Consider the following 21823-nt stretch of genomic DNA (forward strand, 5'->3'; position numbering starts at 1 on the left):
ACCTTGCTGAAGGAGTTCCACATATTACGTCCTTGCAGTAGTTTGAAACAATATAGTAGGACTTTCATAAGCCAACTCTGATACCTGTCAACCTGATCATCACATATTTTCTATTTTCCAGCTTCAACACTTCAAATGTAAAGCTTCTTGAAGTCCAGCCTTCAAAATGTATGTTGATTTGCATAAAGATTCATATTTTGGCAAACTTGAACATAGTTTCCCTTACAAATGCCATCCTGGTAATTATTATTAAATTAATTACAAATTCATAATTTCTTATGGTGAGTCTTGAAATTAATATCTATGCCATATTTATTATTTTTGTTCTTATATCTGAAAGAATATTAAATATCTTGATCTATGTCGACATATTCAAATAAAGACTACTGAATATCTTTTACAAAATATTTCAACAATTCAGTTAAATAATGTTAACATATAAGAAAATACATTGAAACAACAGGTTGGTAAATTTTTTAATGTACGCTGTTGGCAGGAGTAACTTTAAGAAGCATTCTAATGCTCTGACAAAAAAGTTTTTAAATGAACCACCATTCAGGAAGGCCTGTTTTCAACATGTCAAGAGGCCTGAAAAATTTAAACTTTAACCCTAACTTTATTCCTAGAAATTTTTCTCAGAAAAACTAGGGACAGAAACAAATATCAACTTCAAAAAATGTTCAACAAAAATTATTTATAACAAAACAGTGCAAGCAAACTAAATATCTATCAACAAATAATAGTTGCATCAATTATGATAAAACTATATAATGGACTTTTATCATGTTTTAAAATAATATAGCATCTGTAGTTCCAGTACTTGGAAGGCCAAGTTGGAAGGATCATCTAAACCCAGCAGGTCAAGGCTATGATGGCTGTGATCATACCACTTGCACTGCAGCCTGGGTGACAAGAGTAAGACTCCAACTCAAATAAAGTAAAATAAAATAGAATAATATAAAAAGCAATATTAATGCTATTTGAAATAAATAGAAATTACATATATACAACATGATCAAAACAAGATTATGAATAGCAAGAAACGAAGATAGAGAGAGGAGAAAAAGAAAAAGAGAAAGGAGAAAGGGATGAAAGGAAGAAAAGAAAATCATGGATTAAGGTTTTTGAGCACATACTAGTTATGATCAAAATATTAATGAAAAATGATAAGCATGCATTCATTCATTCATTAATTTAACAAATGAAAACTACCAATAACTAAGTTTCAAGCAAAGAATAGAACTATTTAGCTGTCTGGTGTAGTATTTGATTTATATCATGCTATAAAGCAGGGTTATCTTTGTGAGGCATAGCCTAAAGTACTATGGCTACCAAGGGAATATAAAAAATCTGAATAAATTATGACTACATTCTTTTTTTTGAGTTGGAGTCTCACTCTGTCGCCCAGACTGGAGTGCAGTGGCCGCTCCCGGCCACCGCAGCCTCGACCTGCTGGGCTCCGGCAATCCTTCCACCTCAGCCTTCCAAGTAGCAGGAACTACAGGTGCGCGCTACCATGCCTGGCAGATTTTTTGATTTATTGTAGAGATGAGGTCTCGCTGCCCAGGTGGGTCTCGAATGCGCGGGCTCAGGTAATCCACTCACCTCAGCCTCCCAAAGGCGCGGGATTACAGGCTGAGCCACCGAGCCCGGTTTATGACTACATTCTTGACCAACATTTCCTACTTTATTTCTACTATTTTAATTTAGAATTTATATTTTTTTCATTAAGATTCACATGCAAATTCTAATGATCCTCTGTCAAAAAAATATCCAAAGATGTTCCTTTGTTCAAAATATTCTGGTATACATACACACACCATTTGTGGCTCCTAACTCACACACCATTCTACCAATGTTGAACAGTAGTATGTGGCAATCATTTCTAAAATTGGGTTGATGGCAACAAATTAGCACTTGTAGCTTTCTCGTCATTTGATCAAGGTTTGATCATGCTTAGAACGTTTCCTAAAATGAACTCCTGCATGTGTGTATGTATGTGCGTATGTATGTATGTATATATTTTTATTTCAGAGATGTGGGGTACAATTCAGGGTTAGGTATACACATATTCATTATGCAGGTACCCTTGTTGATGAGGTGTGCCCTCCCCACTGCCCCAGGCGAATTCCCACTACTGCCAATTCTTTTCTTATATAGTATTACGATTATTATTCAAGGCTCACTTATAAGTGAGAACATGTGAACTCCTGCATTTAAACACACCTCCTAGACATGGAGTCTCCTTAACTGAAGATTCTTTAAGACAGTTCTTATTTCTTTAAATGCCCCATAAGCTTGATGTGTGGGAAACTATTTTCAACCTCATCCTTGAAGAGATTTGCTGTACTGAGTACTTCATAATGACAAGGTAACAATCATTGAAAAGACAAAACTTTTAAACCCCAGTTTAGGCCAAGACCCAACTAAGATGTCAATGACCCTCTAATAATTGGTTCAGGTCTCTAGGCTTCTTAGGAACACAGTTTAGGTAACAAACTCAAGACATTTGAGCGGGTTTATTTAAGAATACATACTTGTTTACACTAGGACTTATTGTCAGTTTGGCATACTTAAAGTTCAGGATCTAGAATTTAGGAAATTTAAAAAAAAAACTTCCAAGGTTGTTGAATTGCGAATCAACACAGACAGATGTGTTCACTCGGAGTCTATAATTTCCCTTCTACATCAAAATATAACTACTTCGAGTTCAAGAATCTCAGAATTCCCTACTCAAATGCCCTCATATCTGCTTCCAGTGATTGAGTAGTCCTCTTCTCTAGGTCTGTCATCTCTAGGGACATCTGTGTCTCCAGTGTGTAATGCAAATCTCAGGGAGTGGGTGAGGGCAGAAATCTGTGGGAGTTATGAACTGTGCTTAAAAAGATTAGGAGGACAAGTGTAGAGGGTCATGTCTGTAATCCCAGAATTTTGAAAGACCACTTGAGACCAAGATTTTGAAACCAGCAACACAGTAAGAACTTGTCTCTACCTAAATAAAAATAAATAAATAAATAGATAGATAGATAGATAGATAGATAGATAGATAGATAGATAGATAAGCCAAGTGTGATACAGGCTTATAGTCTCAGCTACTCGGGAAGCTAAGGCACAAAGGTCACCTAAGCCCAGGAGGTCAATGCTGTGGTGAGTCATAATCATGACACTACACTCCAGCCTGGGCAGGGTCCCAATACACATGTATGCAAGGCCCCTCATAGTATGAGACAGAATCAAGATGGGCAAGATTACATCAAGAATCATTAACCAGGGTCTTGATGTGTGGAAGCTAGTTGTTCTTCTTTTACCACATTTTACATGGAATTCTCAGGAGTCTGAGAATGTAAAATTCCAACCTGCCCTTCCTAATCATGATAAATAGGTTTCTGTCAAATCAGGAAGGAAGAAGATGTTTTATTTAACAGATTTTTTTGACTTATAACATTTAAATATTAGATATTTTGTCATATAATATATAGGCCTCCATCACTACTGTTGCTTCATAACTTGAAAAGTTAAGGGAAGATCAAGTTAAGGTTTCATCTGTGAGCAAATTAAAAACATCAAGTCAGCTGGAATCTATTAAAGTTCAGTCAACAAAGAAGTTGAAAATACAGTTGACCCCTCAACAACGAGTTTGAACTGCACAGGTCCACTTTTGAGACAACAAGACCCATTCCCCTCTTTTCCCTTCTCTTCAGACTACTCAACATGAAGATGATGAGGATGAAGACCTTTATGATGATCTACTTCCACCTAATGAATAGTAAATATATTTTCTCTTCCTTATGATTTCCCAACAATAGTTTCTTTTTTCTAGCTTACTCTATTGTAAGAACACAGTATATAATACAAACACATTAAAATATGTGCTAATTGACTGTTTATATTTTTGATAAGGCCTATGGTCAACAGGAGGCTATTAGTAGCTAAGTTTTTAGGAAGTCAGAAGTTACACATAGATTTTTGACTATGTGGGGGAGTTGGCACCACAATATCTGCATTGTTCAGGGGCCAACTGTATACAGAATTGGGGGCAAAGAGAGAAGAGTGGAAACTACATAGAGAAGTCAAGGGATGAATAAAGAGGGAAAGGATTTAAAGAGTAAGAGAAAATGTACAAGAAAAATTGAAGCTAGACTAAAGAGAGAAGAAAAGAGAGAAAAGACATAAGAGAAAGAATAAAATATATAGCATGAGAGCTTAGAAGAGAGAAGCTATAGACAGATGCACTGGGAGTAAGGTGAATTAAGTCTGCAGTTAACTAATTTTAAGTTCATCAGTCAATTTAACAAAACTCTCTAAGCTTCTATTCCTTTTACTACAGAATAATGGATTAAACTACCTGGGTTCAAAGATCAATGCTACCTTTTTATTTTTATTTATTTATTTTTGAGTCATGGGTCTCACTCTGTCACCTAGGTTCATGATCACAGATCACTGCAGTCTTGACCTTCTGGGCTCAGGTAATCTTCCAGTCTCAGCCTTTCAAATAGCTGGAACTACAGACACGTACCAACATGCCTGTCTAATTTTGTGATTTTTTTTTTTTTTTTTGGTAGAGACAAATTTTCATTATGTTGCCCAGGCTGATCCCAAAATCTTAGATTCAAGCAGTTTGCCTCAGCCTCCCAAAGTGCTGGAATTACAAATGTGAGGCACCTCACCCAATAATCAATATTACTTTAATAATTAATCAGTGTTTTTCTTTCTTTCCTTTCTTTTTCTTTTTCTTTTTTTTCTTTTCTTTTTTGTTTGTTTGTTTTGTTTTGTTCTGTAATTGTTTCATCAGAGGAAGTCAGGGCTGGCACATCTGCGAATCCATCACTCTTAGGATCATATTTTTACCAAAGAAGTCTCTTACTTTGACAGCTTGGATTGTCTAAAATAACCCCTGAATTGGCAGGAGTCAATGATGATCAGTGGGACTTGCATTTTAAGCTGGGCTGTGTGGCTGGCACAGAGAGAAAAAATATGTTAAATTTAACTGTATTGTTTTTCCATGAGCAATGTCCTAATGCAGTTTTATTATTTCTAAGAATAGGTCCCAGAATTACTCATACAAAATTTCTTTTTAATCCAACCATTATATATACCTGAGTCATAAATTAGAAATTAACTGTAAGCATGCAGTATATGTAAAATTTCAAATACTCTAATAAGAATCATCAATGAATAAAAATAAAGTAGCAAAGTACTCATTTAAAGAAGAACTGAAAATGACATTGTACATAGACAGTTTATTTTCTCCTCCTTTTGCCCATTTCTTAGTACGACGCAAACACTACACTATTTAGAAATAAAATATTCTTCACTGATAAAAGAAAATTGAGTAAGAATAATTTCAAAGCTAGAACTATTGACAAGAGACTATAGCAATTAAAATACTGATAAGTACTTTGCTCTCTTTCAGCAGAATTATCTCTATTTATTTAAAATCACTGGAACAGAAGCATCATGAAAGGAGACGGAAGACAACTGCAGCCCTCTTGAGACTAATATAAAAGTCAAAACTTTCATGAAGAAACAATAGTGGTCTTTATAAGCCAAGCAGCCTTGGCTTCAATCTTTTTTTTTTTTTTTTTTTTTGTAACATTTATGAGACTTCAAGGCCACTGCTGTGTTTTTCTCTGTAGTTTATACAGAAACATTTGCTTATTGAAGAAAAGATGAGTGTCTGTATAGGTAAGCTATGAAACAGACATAGAGACATGTAATTCCAGATGGAAATAAAATAAGATGAAGAAGTTGTAGAGATTAGAGAACGGGCAAGGAAATTCATTCATGGCCACAGTCATCATTCATAGTTTTTTTGAGCTCCAAATATGCCATTTCCTTCTGGAGTTTATTGGTAAAGTGTATAGGAACCAAAACTGCTCTTAACATTTTAATTACACATTTAAAAACAGATCTGAATTAGTTTCTGACATGTTTTTACATCTAATAATATTCTACTCAAGAAAATATGAAGTAAGAAGAGGTGAACTTGTCCATTTTCTTATCTTCCAAAACTAACTTAGAAATAAAATTAGAAGACAAGGGATAGAATAAATGCAACATATTAAGGTTACTAGCCTTCACATTATATGGAAAGTGTAAAGAATGAAGGAATAAGGAAAACTGTCATCATGGCTTTAGTTTTTAAATTTAGAAAACGAAATGCTCATGTTTAAGGTATTTTGATTTTATCATATTCTTCTTATAATGTTTTTAATCCATTCACTTATATATGTTGGAAATGTATACTTTGGAAAGTTTAGAACCTAATCATAGACTCTGTTTTGTAAAATAATAAATAAATTACTACACCAAAAACTTAGTCATTTCTTGTCATTATATATAAATTATGGGCTCATTTTAAATTCAGTTGAGAATATTACCTATTTATACCTGTTGCTTAAATTTGAGAATGGTCAAAGCCAAAACATTTAGAATCTTTGTATAGGAAACTAGAAAAATAAGAATTAAGAATAATTGCCTTATGTTACACTACGGATCTAGTGGGAGATGAGAAGCTTCTTAGAACTACAGTCATGCACAGCATAATATTTTAGTTAATGATAAACAGCATATACTATGGTGGTCCCATAAGATTATAATAGAGCTGAAAATTTCCTATCGCCCAGTGATGTCTTGATAGTCCTGAACCTATGGAGGCCTAGGCTAATGTGTATATGTGTGTCTTAGTTTTCAGCAAAAAAGTTTAAAAAGTGAAAAAAATACAAACTTTAAAACATAAAAAAATGCTTATAGAATAAGGATATAAAAAAGAAAATATTGTTGTACAACAGTTCAATGTATTTGTGTTTTAAGCTAAGTGTTATCACAAAAAAAGTCAAAAAGGTAAAACAAGTTTATAAAGTAAAAAAGTGATAGTAAGCTGTTTATTATTGAAGAAACAAATTTTAAAAATAAATTTAGTGTAGCCTACATGCACAATGTGCATAAGTCTACAGTAGTGCACAGTTATGTCCTAGGTCTTCACATTTACTCACCTCTCACTCACTGACTCACCCAGAGCAACTTTCAGTCCTGCAAGTTCCATTCATGGGAAGTGTCCTCTACAGGAGTTTCATTTTTAAAAATTTATAGCATATTTTTACTGTACCTTTTCTATGTTTAGATATGTTAGATACACAAATTTCTCATTGTATTAGTTTGCCTATAATATTCAGCACAGTGACATGCTGTACATGTTTGTACCCCGGCACAAAAAGCTGTACCATAGAGCCTAGGAGTATAGTAGGCTGTACCATCTAGACTTGTGTAAGTACACTCTATGATATTACACAGCAATGAAATCTCCTAACGACACATTTCTCCAAATGTACTTCTGCCATTAAGAGACACACGATGGTATTTCATTTTTCCTATAAAATCTTGAGAAGCAGCGTAAAAGCACAGAAATCTGTTAGTAGAATGTTGAGTTTTAATCTTGATTCTACCACTTAATAGATGTGTGAACTTGGCCAAGTTTCTTAACTGCTTTGTGCCTCAGTGTCCTCATTTTTTTTTTTTTTTTGAATCAGGATGTTACTCTGTTACCCAGGCTAGAGTGGCACAATCATAGCTAACTGCATTCTCAAACTCCTGGGCACAGGCAATCCTTGCATCTCAGCCTCCCGAGTAGGTGGGACTACAGGTGTACTCCACTATGTCCGGCTAATTTTCCTATTTTTGCCCAGGCTGGTTTTAAACTCCTGGCCTCAAGCAATTCCCCTGCCTTGACCTCCCAAAGTGTTGGGACTGCAGGCATAAGCCACCACGCCCAGCCAGTTTCCTCGTCTTTCATGGAAGTGGTAATACTACTACCTTCTTTATAGGTGCTAGTTATAAGTACAAAAATGAAATGAAATGAATTAACATGTTTTAGAGATTTAAAACAGAACAACTCCTGGCACAGTCATTTTATGAAAATAAAAAAATAGTAATGTTTCTTGATGAAACCTGTCGCTTTCATCTCATTGTACCTTAGAAGCCCTCTTAGCAAGTATGGTTTGTCCCACTGGCTGATAGATTAATTAACTAGAAACTGGTTCTAATAAATAATCAGTTTATTAAAAGAAAACCAAACACATGCAAAATATTATATTTTATTTAAATACCAGTGACTGCATATTTATTGGACAATATTTTGATGTAAAGTCAAGGCCTTTTCTCTGAATGTCAGCCTGTTGAATAAATTCTATTATTTCTTTTCTGCCCTAAATATTATCTACATTATTGACTTCTGTGTAAAATGGAATGTTTAGAGATACTTGTGAACTACACTGAGTACAGAATGCATCTAGAGTACTATAAGTTTTCTCCAATCTTTGAGAGTTGCCTAGTTCTCTACATGTCAATATTTTAATAGAAGCTTACTTTTTCAGAGTAAAAAAAAAAGTCATCCATATAGGTTTCTTGGAAGTATTTGTCATACTCATGGTTTACAAATTTATATAACAATTAAATTATCTAGTTATATATAACAAATGCAAAGGACATATACAGACAATCTCCGACTCATGATGGTTTGACTTAACAATTTTTTGAATTTATTATAGTGAGAAACTGACATTCAGTAGAAACCATGCTTTGAACTTTGAATTTTAATCTTTTCTCAGGGTAGCAATATGCAACACAATACTCTCTTGTGATGCTGGGCCAAATCATCTAACACAGAGTCTATGTTATAATAAACTGATGAATATCTCATGCAGTGTATTGAATACATAATGTTCTGAAAGTGTTCCAAGTATAATTAGATAGGCTAGGCTAAGCTATGATGTTCCTTAGGTTACATGTATTAAATGCATTTTTGACATGATATTTTCAACCTACGATGAGTTTGTTCGTATGGTTATAGCCTCATTGTAAGTCGAGGAGTATCTGTATAGATCTGAGAATATGGCTGGCTCCAGGCTAGTATGCTACTGAACCTGAGAGAACACAAGTATGCAAAAATTCAGAAGGGATCTTACTGTGATAGGCTTCAAGTATCCTTGGCCACTGATCATTACATTTTAAAATAATGAAAATTGTCAGTTAATCCTTCAAGTTGTTTAAATGGAAGTCAATTAGGAGAATTTCTATTGTGTTTACTTTACTTGATTGTTTATAAGTCTGAGTCCCAATCTAGATTCTGACCACTTGAGGAAAGAGGGTCACATTTATTCATTTTTGCATTTCTAACATAGTGCCTGGATCACAGCAAGTACTTAATAACTGCTGGCTAAATAAATGAATGAGTTTGGATTAACTAATATCTGAGTACATCACACTAGAGTTGCTGTATATTCTTAACCTGAAATGTTTACCATGGCCTATTATTAAACCCACCTGCAAGTATTATTATTGAAATTATAAAAAACTTCATTATAGAAATGGTTTTCTCATAACAGGGATAATCACAAGATAATCGCTGAATACAGCTTTAGAGTTAAACTATAGTGTGCATGTCATATATTTTGATCCAACGATGATAGTCATTTAGAATAAATATTCTTATTTAGAATTCTAAGCAAGGACAACTGCTAGGGGAAATCTGCCCTCCTTGCAGCCATTTCAAAATATTAGGCAATTTTTGAAGGATGATCTTTTGAATTATCCATTTGAGTCTTAAGAGTCTCTTCATTCTTTGATTTTTTTTTCAATATCTGTCTCATATTTCAACTTCATATTTACTCCTTAGGCTTTTGGAAGCATACAATACCTTTAATAGCACTCTGTGACAGGCCTGTACAATCAAGGTTTTCAAGTCTGCTCTATAACTGTTGATTTGTTGATTGGAGCTTAACCTTCTCTTCTAAAGTAATGCCTGCAAGAAGCAGCATGCTTTGTAGAACCACAGTTTATGAGAGTGTTATAGTCTCTACTTCATGCTGTTTGTCAGGTGAATGAGATGATAATAGTCAAAGATGACTAGAAAATACCTACACAAGTTTATATAGAATCATCACAGTTCAAATCCTTGAACAAGAAGCAAAGTTGAACACATTGCCAGACATTACAGAAAATGAAGTAGACTAGTCTAACCAAGGTCATTTCCCTAAATAGGTATCACTCTAAGTGTGGGTCAGAATCCTTCAAGGATCTCAAGATCAAAACTATTTTCATGATACTAGTGACATCGCATGCCTTTTTTTACCCTATATTCACAAGTGTGCAGTGTACAAACAGTTCATTAATATGGACTCAAATTCCACACTGAAACTAACCTTTAAAAAATTAACACATCGGGTCTCAGTGTGGTACCAAAGAAAAATATCTATCATTATATAAAAAGAATATTAGATCAGATTTTCTTCATACCTTTCCACCAAAACAACATATTTTACAAGGTTAAATGCAGAAACAGGATAGAAGATCCAGTCTCACAGTAAGTTATTGAAAATAGGTTTACCCAAATGTAAAACAGCACCACTTGTCTTGCTTATATTTTTGTCTTGGTAAACAATTATAAAAATAAATTATTTCCATTATTTTGCATTATATGTAATTTATTTTTTATTGATAATAATTAATTATAATAATTAACAATGATATAATTGTTTTTAGTCTTTTTTAGAAACTAAGTACTATACATTATTCCCACTTTTCATTTCTAATATCATATTTGTATATATTACCCACATAAACAAAAACTATTTTTTTGGAATCTTTGGTGCTTTTGCCCTAAATGAAACAAGTCTAATCTAAACATTAAAATGCCATATATTTCAATACCATATAATGACAACTTTTCCTAAAATAAGTGACAAAGAAGGTAATAAGCTAGAAAGAACACTATTGAACCCTTTTCTCTCTTGTTTCCAGTTGTCACATTTTGAAGTAGAAAAGGTAAAATCTCATTTTTAAGTGACTTTGCCTAAGTTTTATAGCTATTGGCATGAAACAGATTCTATCAACCATTGCAAAACATCAATAGAACTTATACATACTAAATATAACTATTTTTGTTCTTAAGTCAAGAACTTTTCATTGATTTTGGAACTACTCCTATCTATTAACATAACAATGGCAGTGACTAAATTCCATACAGAAAATGTAGTGAAAGAGTGATCTCTAAATTAAATAACAAATTCTGCTCTACTTAGAATAAGACATAAAATATCAACAGACAAAATGTGTTTACTTTGCTTGAAAATGTGTACATGTGTATTGTTGTGTTGTATATGTATTATATCTGCACAAATAAATTATTTTTATCTTACAGAATTACCTCAGTGCTAAAGTTTACACACACACACACACACACACACACACACACACACACACACACCACTGTATACTGGTTTAAGAATCAGAATTGGTATCAAAGTCATCTAGCTTTAAAAAAATTAATAAGAATTTCAAAACACCTATGCTACTTGGATTTCTGTCTCTGGGCTATTAAACGATGTTGCAACAATTATGCCATGACTCCACTATATAAAAGCTATGACACCCTTTTAGCTCATTATTATTTAAATGTTAAATGCTCCATTATAGAGGTAAATTGGGTTTAAAATAGAATGTTTCAAGCAGAAGAGCAAAAAATATAAGGTTAAACAGTGTGAGGAACCAGAGCTCCAATTTGTGGTATAAAGCTTGCTAGGGCATGGATTGATCTTTTGAAATACTAAGAAAGCCAGACCCTATGACATGCCCTATGGAGAATAAATATACTGATCTGGAACAAAAATGTGAAACAGCTGTTAAGTGGCAGAAGAAATGTGCATTGAACCACAAGCCTGTCATAAATATTGCACTCTTAATCAGAAAGCATCTGTCTTTTCATTTCCTTTTCAGCAATCTCTGTATTGCATTTAATCTGTGAAGAATGTTTCTCCTAACAGGTGCAATAGTGTTTACAAATTTAAAACCTTATTTAAGTGAAGATTACAACTAGAGATATTTCAATTAACAGGGCAATATTTTATGAGAAGGAATCATTCAAACATTTGGCAAGTCCATAGACTGGTTTGCATTTGTAAAATTTAATTATTGGAAAATTGGAGTATAGATGCCAAGAAAAGCTAAAGATAAAAAGTGCTTTAGTCAATTTGATGCGATATATTTGCATCTGGAGAGACTGTAGGGAAAATACACTTGTGGGAATGTAAATAACTTAATTATTAGGGATAGGTATTATAAAATGTCATGTTTCATTAAAAAAAGAACTAATAATGACCCACGTGTTCATAATAAGTGGCCTCGTTGACACAAGTTTGTTTTCCTGCCATTCAACTTTTCCCCTATTACTGTGACTCAGTTCTTGAAAGTGAATACAATAGATCCATAATCAATCTTTGTGGATAAAAAAATATTGACAGTAAGCCTAAGATTTGCTTATCATTTCCATTACACCCCCAAGCAAGTTGTAAATAGACAATTTCTTCAGAAACGTGGGTATAATAAAATTAGCTCGCGTAGAATACAAAACTTTTAAAGTGAACCTAGCTAAAAAATTATTAACTTTAGCTCTTTTTTTTTTTTTTTTTTTTGAGTCGGAGTCTCCTCTGTCGCCCAGACTGGAGGGCAGTGGCCGCTCCCGGCCACCGCAGTCTCACCTGCTGGGCTCCGGCGATCCCTCCGCCTCAGCCTTCCGAGAAGCCGGAATTACAGGCGTGCGCTACCACGCCCGGCTGATTTTTGACTTTATAGCAGAGATGAGGTCTCGCTGCCCAGGCGGGTCTCGAACCCGCGGGCTCAGGCAATCCACTCACCTCAGCCTCCCAAAGGCGCGGGATTACAGGCTGAGCCACCGAGCCCAGCAACTTTAAGTCTTTTACACAAAATGAGTGCAAAGATAATAAGCTCGGTTTCTACGGAGACCAGGCAGGTACAGTGAGTGACCCAGGTCTAGTGAAACATGTGATCCTGTAGGCTGATCATTCATTTCTCAATTTTTGATAGAAATAGGTATTAAAGAAAATATTCCATTAACAGTAGTCTTGGACAAGCGACATGGCATACTCTTTGATAACATGTCAAGGATTGTTTCCATAGAGAAAAAGAGCCCAATGTTTTCAGAAATCCAATTTTGCAATAACATGCAAGGCAAACAAAATATATTGGCAGACTGGACTTTTCCTTGGGCTTCCAATTTGTAATCTTTAGTGTAATGGTTGAGAACATGAGCTTCCTATCAAACAGATCTGAGGTCAAATTCTATCTTGGCCATTTATTACTTTATGGCCTTGGATAAGCTACTTGACTTTAAATTTCATGTCATTCTCAGCATGAAAGGAGTTAATAGTAAAAGTTAACACATAACAATGCATCAAATGAGAAATATGATATAAAATACTTAGCATAGCAAGTACTCAATAACTGGTAGATATTATTTTTTGCTTTAATTAGATACAGATAAAGAAACAGAGGCAGAAACCGAAGTAATATGACCATTAACATGCTGAAATTTAAAAACTCAGGCCTCCTGATTCCTAATTCACCAATCTGTTTCCTTAAGAATTATACAGAGGGTGCCAAAAAATACATATTTTAAGAAAAGAAAAAACTGTATAAAATTATAATGCTCAATTAGATGAATACAAGTCACATTTGACTTCTATAATTACAAAAGGTGCTCAAAATGGTTACCATAGGCATCCAGACACTTCTGATCACAGCAAACAGCTCTTAAAATATGTCTACATTTTTTGACATCCCTGATATATATGAATTACATTTTAAATCTAATTGCAAATTTATAAAAAAGCTCCAATCTCTTTACCTACTTTACTAATTGACAAGAGATAAATATTTTTTACACCATGAATAGAGCCTTTTTCAATCTTTGTAATTCCTCTTAATAGTTATATACAAATATTTATTATAAGTTAACACAGGAATCAAAGGTTAATATCTGTTCTTTAGAGAGTTCACACAAAATCATCTCATTTCAAGCATTTATATTTTATAAAGGACAAATCCATTAAAAGAATCCTACACTAAAGCAATATAAACAAGATCATTTGTTATAAAACATAGGGAACTCTTTTTAAATTACTTTTTTAGAGACAAATATAATTTGAAAATTATGCTGATGACGGGAATTGGATATTCAGAAAAACTGATTAGCTTCTTCAGACTAAGCCCATTCTGTTAGACAGAATTTAACCTTAAGAGTTTCACTGTTGAGAACAGCACCTTTTGGAACTTTACTGCTCCTTGCTTCCCAATCTTCCCCCTATTGACACCTCAGATCCTCTAGCTGATTCTCCCCAAATCCCACCTTTTAAGACCGAGAAGCTTGGTTTCCTTAACAATTAACAAACAACTCCCTTCTACAGATGCATTCTTATCTAAAAAGTTCAGAAACTGTCTCACTAATATGATGGACCCACAATCAGACAAGAATAATTGTGATGACAATTAAGGTCGATGAGTCCTCATTATGTGCCAGATGTTAACTAAACACTTTACATGCATGGTCTCATTTAGTCCTAACCACAGCTGCATAAAGTAGATTTCATAAGCATACCAAGGCACCTCATTTGTAAGATAATTCTGAAAAATGTTACATAATTTGTCTACTAAGTGTTAGAGTCAGGACATTAGTCCCATTTCCAAGGCCCAAGGCTATACTATTCTGCCTCTAAATTCTTGGCTTAAAACTCAACCAAGATGAAGTAGACACATATTAAATTGGAGTTATAATATCTTATGAATGACTGCAAAGACACATAAAGTTAAATATCATACATAATATCTAACATAAAAGTTATTAAAAATCAGGATATTGCATATCTGAAATTGAGCCCATACAAATGTAACTTTAAACACTCCTTTTCAGGAACATCTACATTTGAAGAACAAGGCAAGTTTTACTCTATTTTCCAGCCATGATTTTGTTAATGTAATAATTACCTCCAACAAGCTACTCAAAAGGCTGTCAAATAGCTCCCAATAATGCATGAACAATTTGTAGAACAGGCAAAATATTCCAACAGGTCTAGATCCACAGAGAAACAGTTTCCTAAGACATAATTCTGAGAAAGATTAAAAGGATTGAAGTCCAACAGATGGATGAACACAGACTTAAGTAAGGTGAGTCATGCCTTTGTGATACTCTTTGGAAAAAAGCCTTCTATCTTCACACACACAAAAAAATAGCATCATTTTTAGGCAGGCAAACTATTGACAAACTTTGGTTAGCTAATCCGTAGACTCACATTAACATACAGAATGTGAAGTGTATTTTCCTTTGGGCAAGGAGAGGAGAATCTATTGCACATGTCATCTGTTTCTGTGAATACTGAAGATTACAATTATGTTTTGATGTTAATCCAACTACTGCCAATTTCTCACTGCAAAGCACACTGTGAAAACGTGACAGAATAAATCTTTTTAAATTGAATTCAACACTATTGAAAAGAGCTGATGTTTTCAAATACTATTACAAAGCCTCTGAACAACAAGAATAACTCTCTAAATGAAGCCGCTTTCTGTAACGACCTATTTGATATGAAAGATGAATAGCCACGATAAAATCAAATTCTGCAGGTCTACTATATTGTGTGTGTGTGTGTGTGTGTGTGTGTGTGTTCTGCATTTTTAGGAACAATCACCTCCAATGCTTTGATGTCCTCATAAGCAAACTGCACAGTGGGAACTCCAAGATGGTTGATGAAATAATCAGCATCACCTTGTATGTGTACAGAACTGACATTGGTTTCTGGGCACTGAGCTCTTCTGATGCAGTTGAAATTATTTTTCTGAAAAACATAATTTAAATTGTTAACACAGCTATGCTTCCCAGGTCATCCCGAAACCAGACCTACTCAAAGCATGATTTACATCAGCAGCATCAATATCACCCTGGAGCTTACTCCAAACGCAAATGCTTCGACTCCACCCTGTCCTACCTAGTGGAGATATGTGGGGGTGGAGTCCAGGCATCTGTGTTGTCACACTCTTTTTGAAGGTGACACTCACTGATGCTTGACTGCATTGGCTGAAATCAAGTTTTGCTTACTGTTGTTGCTTCCAAAGCATATTTGTCATAGGTTTATTTTAAACTCTAGTGATTCCTTAATTTGACAATTTTTGTTGTTGTTGTTGAGGTGGAGTTTCACTCCATCGCCCCGGTTGGAGTACAGTGGCATGCTCATGGCCACCCCAACTCAACTTGCTGGGCTCAGGTGATCCTTCCGCCTCAGTCTTCCAAATAGCTGGAACTACAGGCATGTGTCACCATGCCCGGCTAATTCATTTATTTATTTATTGTAGAGAAGAGGTCTCACCAAGTTGCCTGGGCTAGTCTCGAACCTGTGGGTCAGGCAATCCACTCGCCTCAGCCTCTCAAAGTGCTGAGACGACAGGCTGAGCCATTAAACCCAGCCTAATTTGATAATTTTTAAAAGAATATTGAGTCTCTAAAAAGGTGTAAGTCTTTGTCTTTTATTAAGGTTTCCCATAAGATGAAAGGATGGCTCGATAGGATATAATTCTGTTCTTACAATGTTTATTAAAAACCAGAGAAGGAATTGTCTCCATTTATTCCTAAAAGCATATTCTGAGATGTATTAAGAGCTTAATGCCAACAGCTACAGTGGGCCATAGAAAGCCTCACTGCCAAGTGCAACCTCTGTGGAAATACAAGATGATAAACTATTATTTCTTAAACTAAGAGTTGTTTAGCATACTCAACAAATGCCAGTAGCTTTACAAAAATAAAACAAAGCATAATTTAAAAATAAAAATAAGCAAATTGAGGTTTTTATAATTACTATGTATTAAAGTGTCTTCTTTAATAAATTTTCCAAAAAACTAGAGCCTTTCTGAGATGCAGTTGTCTCAGCTATGAAATGTGAATGAACACCAATCTCCCAGGCAGTTGTGGAAGAGTGAGGCAGTAAGCATAAGGCATGAAACATGTTTGCCATGGACTCAAGACATCTCAGTTTTTCAACTCTTATACTTCTTTGGCATGATAAAATCTTAAAAATACTTTTAAATTTCAAAAATACTTTTCACTATGTGAAATAAAACTGTAAAATAACTCAAGCTCTCCAGACGAGATGGGCTCCCTGTAGATAAAGACTATCTAAATGACATGGCAGAGTGAGAAAGAGTGGCCATGCACCCTGGGTTCTCAAAGAAAACAGTTCAACACATATCCTGTTCTTCAATGTTGAGCCACAACTGTTCCTGTAACCAGAGCCAGGATAAAATGCAGGCAGAAACTGTAGCCCACCAGCCCTTTGAAAGAAACGTCTCACGAAGAATTCCAGGAACCACCCAATCAGGGTTCAACTATTTCTGTTAATTAGAACTGAACAAGATTGAATCCTTCATTTGCATAAGTGGACTTGATTGAGAACCAAGCTGAGACCTTTCCCTAAGTCAAACCCTCCCTTTGTTCTTTGAAGAGCATACATTCATTTGTACTGAAGAGTGTGACACCCCTAAATCCACACATAGTGTTTTTGTAGAAAATAAAGTTCTCCCTTTTTCCTGCCCAGATCTTCTGGTCTTTTTTTTTTAGTGCCTATAAAAGGTTTGAAAATATGCAATATAATATTAAGAAAATAAGTGATTCCAACATTTTTCAACTACAGCACTAGAGTTTCCAAACATGTAATAATGTTTCAATACCTACTCAATTTTTTGAGGACCTAATGGAAAGATTTTGCAACAAAATTAAAATAAATTAAAATGGAAAGTCAGCATGATTGTTTACAAACAAGGCAAGGTTTCAGTTTAATGTTATTTACAAATATCTTGGGTAATTAAGTACTTTGAAAATAGAAAGAGAAATATTACTTTACCACACAGTCTAATCAGTAGCAACAGAATGCTTTTTTATGGAGACTCCCACCAATTTGCTTATTTTCAAAGCATAATTTTCTGAAAAGGGAGTTGGTCTTTTTTTCACTTTCTGATACAAGACTTCTGGAGGTTTTATACCAACCTAGCACAGTTTAGGTAAGGTCTTGAATATTCCCAAAGACAAGTTACTTTTAAGTACTGGATCATGAAAAAAAAAACTGTTTTAATCATGTAAAAAATCCAGACATTTTTGAGAGATCCAATTGTTGAAAGCTGTTTCCTCTAAAGATATTGGTTTAGCCAGAATCATTTTTTTTTTTCTAGTTGAATTTGAATACCATCACTAACATTAGTCTGGAATGTCTCAACATTCCAGGTTATGCTACTCATTCAAATTTACTGAATTGAACCAGAGGTCTAGATTGTTGCACTATTTTAGGTCCTTCATGAGGGCTTGATAAAATCTGGTCTTTACTGTTCCCAGATGCCTAGCTAATAAAACATTATTTCTTATGTAGTCTACTTTCGTTTTACTGAAGCAACATCTATGTCTTTTTAAGACAGTATGTGCATCCTACTCAATATCAATGAAAATATAAGTTTGGCTTTCATTTCATTTTATATACATAACTCTGAATATCCACCCCAACTCTCAGTCACACTCCTTAGATAGAAATCTTTCTCAATAGAAGAATAGCATGGATCAAAAATTAACAATTTCAGCTAAGTGTAGTGGCTCACACCTGCAACCCCAGCACTTTAGGAGACCGAGGCGAGAGGACTGCTTGAACCCAGGAATATGAGAGACCAGACTAGGCAACAAGCAAGTCTTTGTCTCTACAAAAACATTTTTTTTTTTAATAGCCAGATGTGGTAGCATGTGCCTGTAGTCCCAGCTTCTCGGGAGGCTGAAGTGGAAGGATCACTTGAACCCAGGAAGTTGAGGCTGTGATGGGTTGTGATCTTGCCACTGTACTCCAGCTCGAGTGACAGAGACTCAAACTCACAAAATTTTTTTAAAAGTAACAATTTCAAATTCCACATATGTGCTTGTCATTTTTAAAAAAATAAACACTGTATTTAAGTTTAATTTTTTTAGTATTTCTTCATTAGTTGTCATTAGTTATATAATAGCTACACTGTGATAAAAGGTGTTAGCATCTCACATATGCAAGGTTCTAAGACTACACAAATGACCTAACTCCAATCATTCTTTGCAATCCTCCCCCCCACCCCTGAGATGGGAGTCTGCTAATGTTGTCCAGGCTGGCCTTGAACTCCTGGACTCAAGTGATCCTCGTATCTCAGCATCCTGAATAGCTGGGAGTACCATGCTCAGCTTGCAATCTTTGTTTACTCTACAGGCTACACCGAGCATAACTCTGGTTTAGCCTCAGACTTTTGTTTTTGAAGCCAGTATTAATAGGCAAAATCTGGTCTTTACTGTTCTTTAGGCAAATCAAAAACAATACCCAGCTTTTAAGATTACATTCCCCCAAAGTACTTCTGCATTCTTTCCCTAATCGAGTTTGCTCTATCTCACTTATTTGTTGAAAATCTATCTTTTCCCTAAAGGTTTGTTTTGCCACATCTACCATATACAAACTCCTTTTGTAAGCAACTAAGATGGCAACAGAGTGAACATCATCTGAAAATGTTTTAAAACTATATTTTGAGGGTTGAGATCTATTAAATTGCTCTTCTGGTCCTAAATATGAACTATTTAAGGGGAGGAAGTACAGAAGAAGGGAGTTGAGTGGTCCAAGGGACAACAGGGAGCACTTAACTACTGAGTCTCACATTAGAATCAAACCCAAGTGGAGGGTGAAAGCTTCGAGAAAACTAGTCCAAGACTGGGGGTTTCAGGGACAACACAAAGCTTTCTGAGTCTTCTTGGGTCTGTTCTTCACCTATGGAACCCAAAGTTTCTATAAAGGTCTTTCAGAGAACATTTCACCATTTCTGTCTCTCTCTCTTTCTCTCTTCACGCTCTCTCTTTCCTCTCCCCTTTCTCTCTCTCCACCCCACTCTCTTCTTCCTGTTCTCACGGATTTAACCAGTAATGAAGGCAAGAAAACATGCTACCCTCAGTCCTTCATTAATTTTGTTCTTTTGTGCTTTTGTCCCTAACCAGCTTCAGAACTTAAAAAGTCAGATAAATAGAGCCCAACTTACAGATTTGAGGGTTTGTCCCCCAGGTCATTTTATCCAGGGATTTCCCTGGCACAGAAACACTATTCTCTATCCTCTTAGTGTTCATGATTCATTACTTTAGAGTAATGAATTTAAGGCCAAATTCACAGACCTAAAGTGGTCCTAAATCTGTATTTAATCCCAAGGTGAATTGTTTTTCCACACAACACTTCAGTGGCTTATAATAGATCCATACCAGATACTAGATATTGATCTACTCAACCCTCATAAGCATTAATATCTGAGACACAAGTAGGAAGAAATGTTAATTTTCTTCACTTTACTAGAAGTTAAGCACCATGGGAGAGGGAAGGCTGATAACAAATCTGTGCAGGTCAATTAATTTTTAAAATTTTTTTACAAGGCTGAGTAAATTCATATTAAGAATTTCATCCAAGGAGTTCAAAACACTTCATATTTAATGTTTGATAACAAGCATTTTTACTCCAGTTCATAAAAGAACAAGTACAAAGACCAAGATTATGTCACTGGTTTAATTTCCCACCACAACTCTGCTAAAGACCTGAAATGGAATAATCATCTCAATCCTAAATCAGTATGCTCTTTGCAAGTATACTTTTTTATATTTTAGAGATGGAGTCTCACTATGTGGCCTATGCTGGTGTTGAACTCTTGGCCTTAAGTGATCCTCCTGCCTCAGCCTTCCAAGCAACTGGTTCTATTATGTCCGGCTAATTATTTTTATTTTTTGCAGAGACAGGGGTCTCACTGTTTTGCCCAGGCTAGTCTCAAACTACTGGGCTCAAGCAATCCTCCCACCTCAGTCTTCCGAAGTGTTAGGATTACTGGCATGAGCCACTGGGTCCAGCTGCAAGTATACTTTTAAGCCAAAAATGCAAGGTAAATGACCATATAAGTGAACTATAAAGACATTAAATCAATATTTGCATTCGTCAAATAGTGATGCCAGGACACTTTGACAAGTTTCTAAAAGTATTTTAAAATATGTTTAATAATTCAAATGCTTTATTTCTCCCACACTCCGCTTCTCCTTGCACACGTAAGCATTTACTCTATATGCACAGGAAATCTAAGCTGATTACTTATTAACAGAAAGAGAAGTATACATTCACAGTAAACACACTGTATTCCACACATTAGTACAAAATTAAATCACTTTCTTTTTTACTTCAATTTTATTCTTGTAATTTCAAATGTGTAGAAATAATTTATCTTACTGGTTTTCCTGGTTTTTACAGTATAGTGATATTCCAATTGGGATATTGCTGCCTACAGTATTCAAAAAATGATTGGGCTCTGTGATACTTAATTTTATGTGTCAACCTGGCTGGGCCACGAGCTGCCCATATACTTTCATACATTTATTCAAGCATATCCGTGAGGATGTTTTAGATATTAACATCTGGTTGGAATACTGTGTAAAACAGATTGTCCTCCTTAATGTGCATTGCCGTATCCAATCAGTTGCAGTTCTGGATAGAAGCAAAAGCTGACCTTCCCACAAGTAAAGCGGGGACTCCACCTGCCTGACCACAGTAAACCGGGACACTGGTCTTTTCTTTTCTTTAGTTCCCGACTGGAACATCAGCTTCTCGGGGGCTCTTGAACCTCCTGGTTTTTAGGATGGAACTTATACCATCAACATTCCTGGTGCTCAGGCCATCAAACTCAGGCTAGAACTACACTATGTATCTCTCTCTCACTCAGCGTCATGGGCTGCTATAACAGAATGCCATAGACTGTGGCTTAAACAACAGAAATTTATTTCTAATAGTTCTGGAGGGTATGAAGTGCACTGGGTGCTATCATGGTAGGCTCTGGTGAAGGTCCTCTTCCTGGTTTGTAAACAGCCAGGAATGGTGAAGCGGGGGGAGAGAGGAGGAGAGGGGGAGAGAGGGAGAGAGAGAGA

At 35.2% G+C, this 21823-nt stretch overlaps 1 protein-coding gene across 1 annotated transcript in view; it reads right to left on the minus strand.

Annotated features, from left to right (window-relative positions):
* Positions 1 to 21823, minus strand: part of NAALADL2 (N-acetylated alpha-linked acidic dipeptidase like 2) — a 592600-nt gene that overhangs the window by 229420 nt on the left and 341357 nt on the right. The window contains exon 7 of the mRNA XM_021717095.1: positions 15537 to 15683. Coding sequence (XP_021572770.1) covers positions 15537 to 15683 — 147 coding nt within the window. The remainder of the gene's footprint in view (positions 1 to 15536; positions 15684 to 21823) is intronic.

Source organism: Carlito syrichta, unplaced genomic scaffold (assembly GCF_000164805.1).
Source record: "Carlito syrichta isolate Samal-C Ts95f unplaced genomic scaffold, Tarsius_syrichta-2.0.1 Scaffold309283, whole genome shotgun sequence".
In the NCBI taxonomy this organism is placed as follows: Eukaryota; Metazoa; Chordata; class Mammalia; order Primates; family Tarsiidae; genus Carlito; species Carlito syrichta.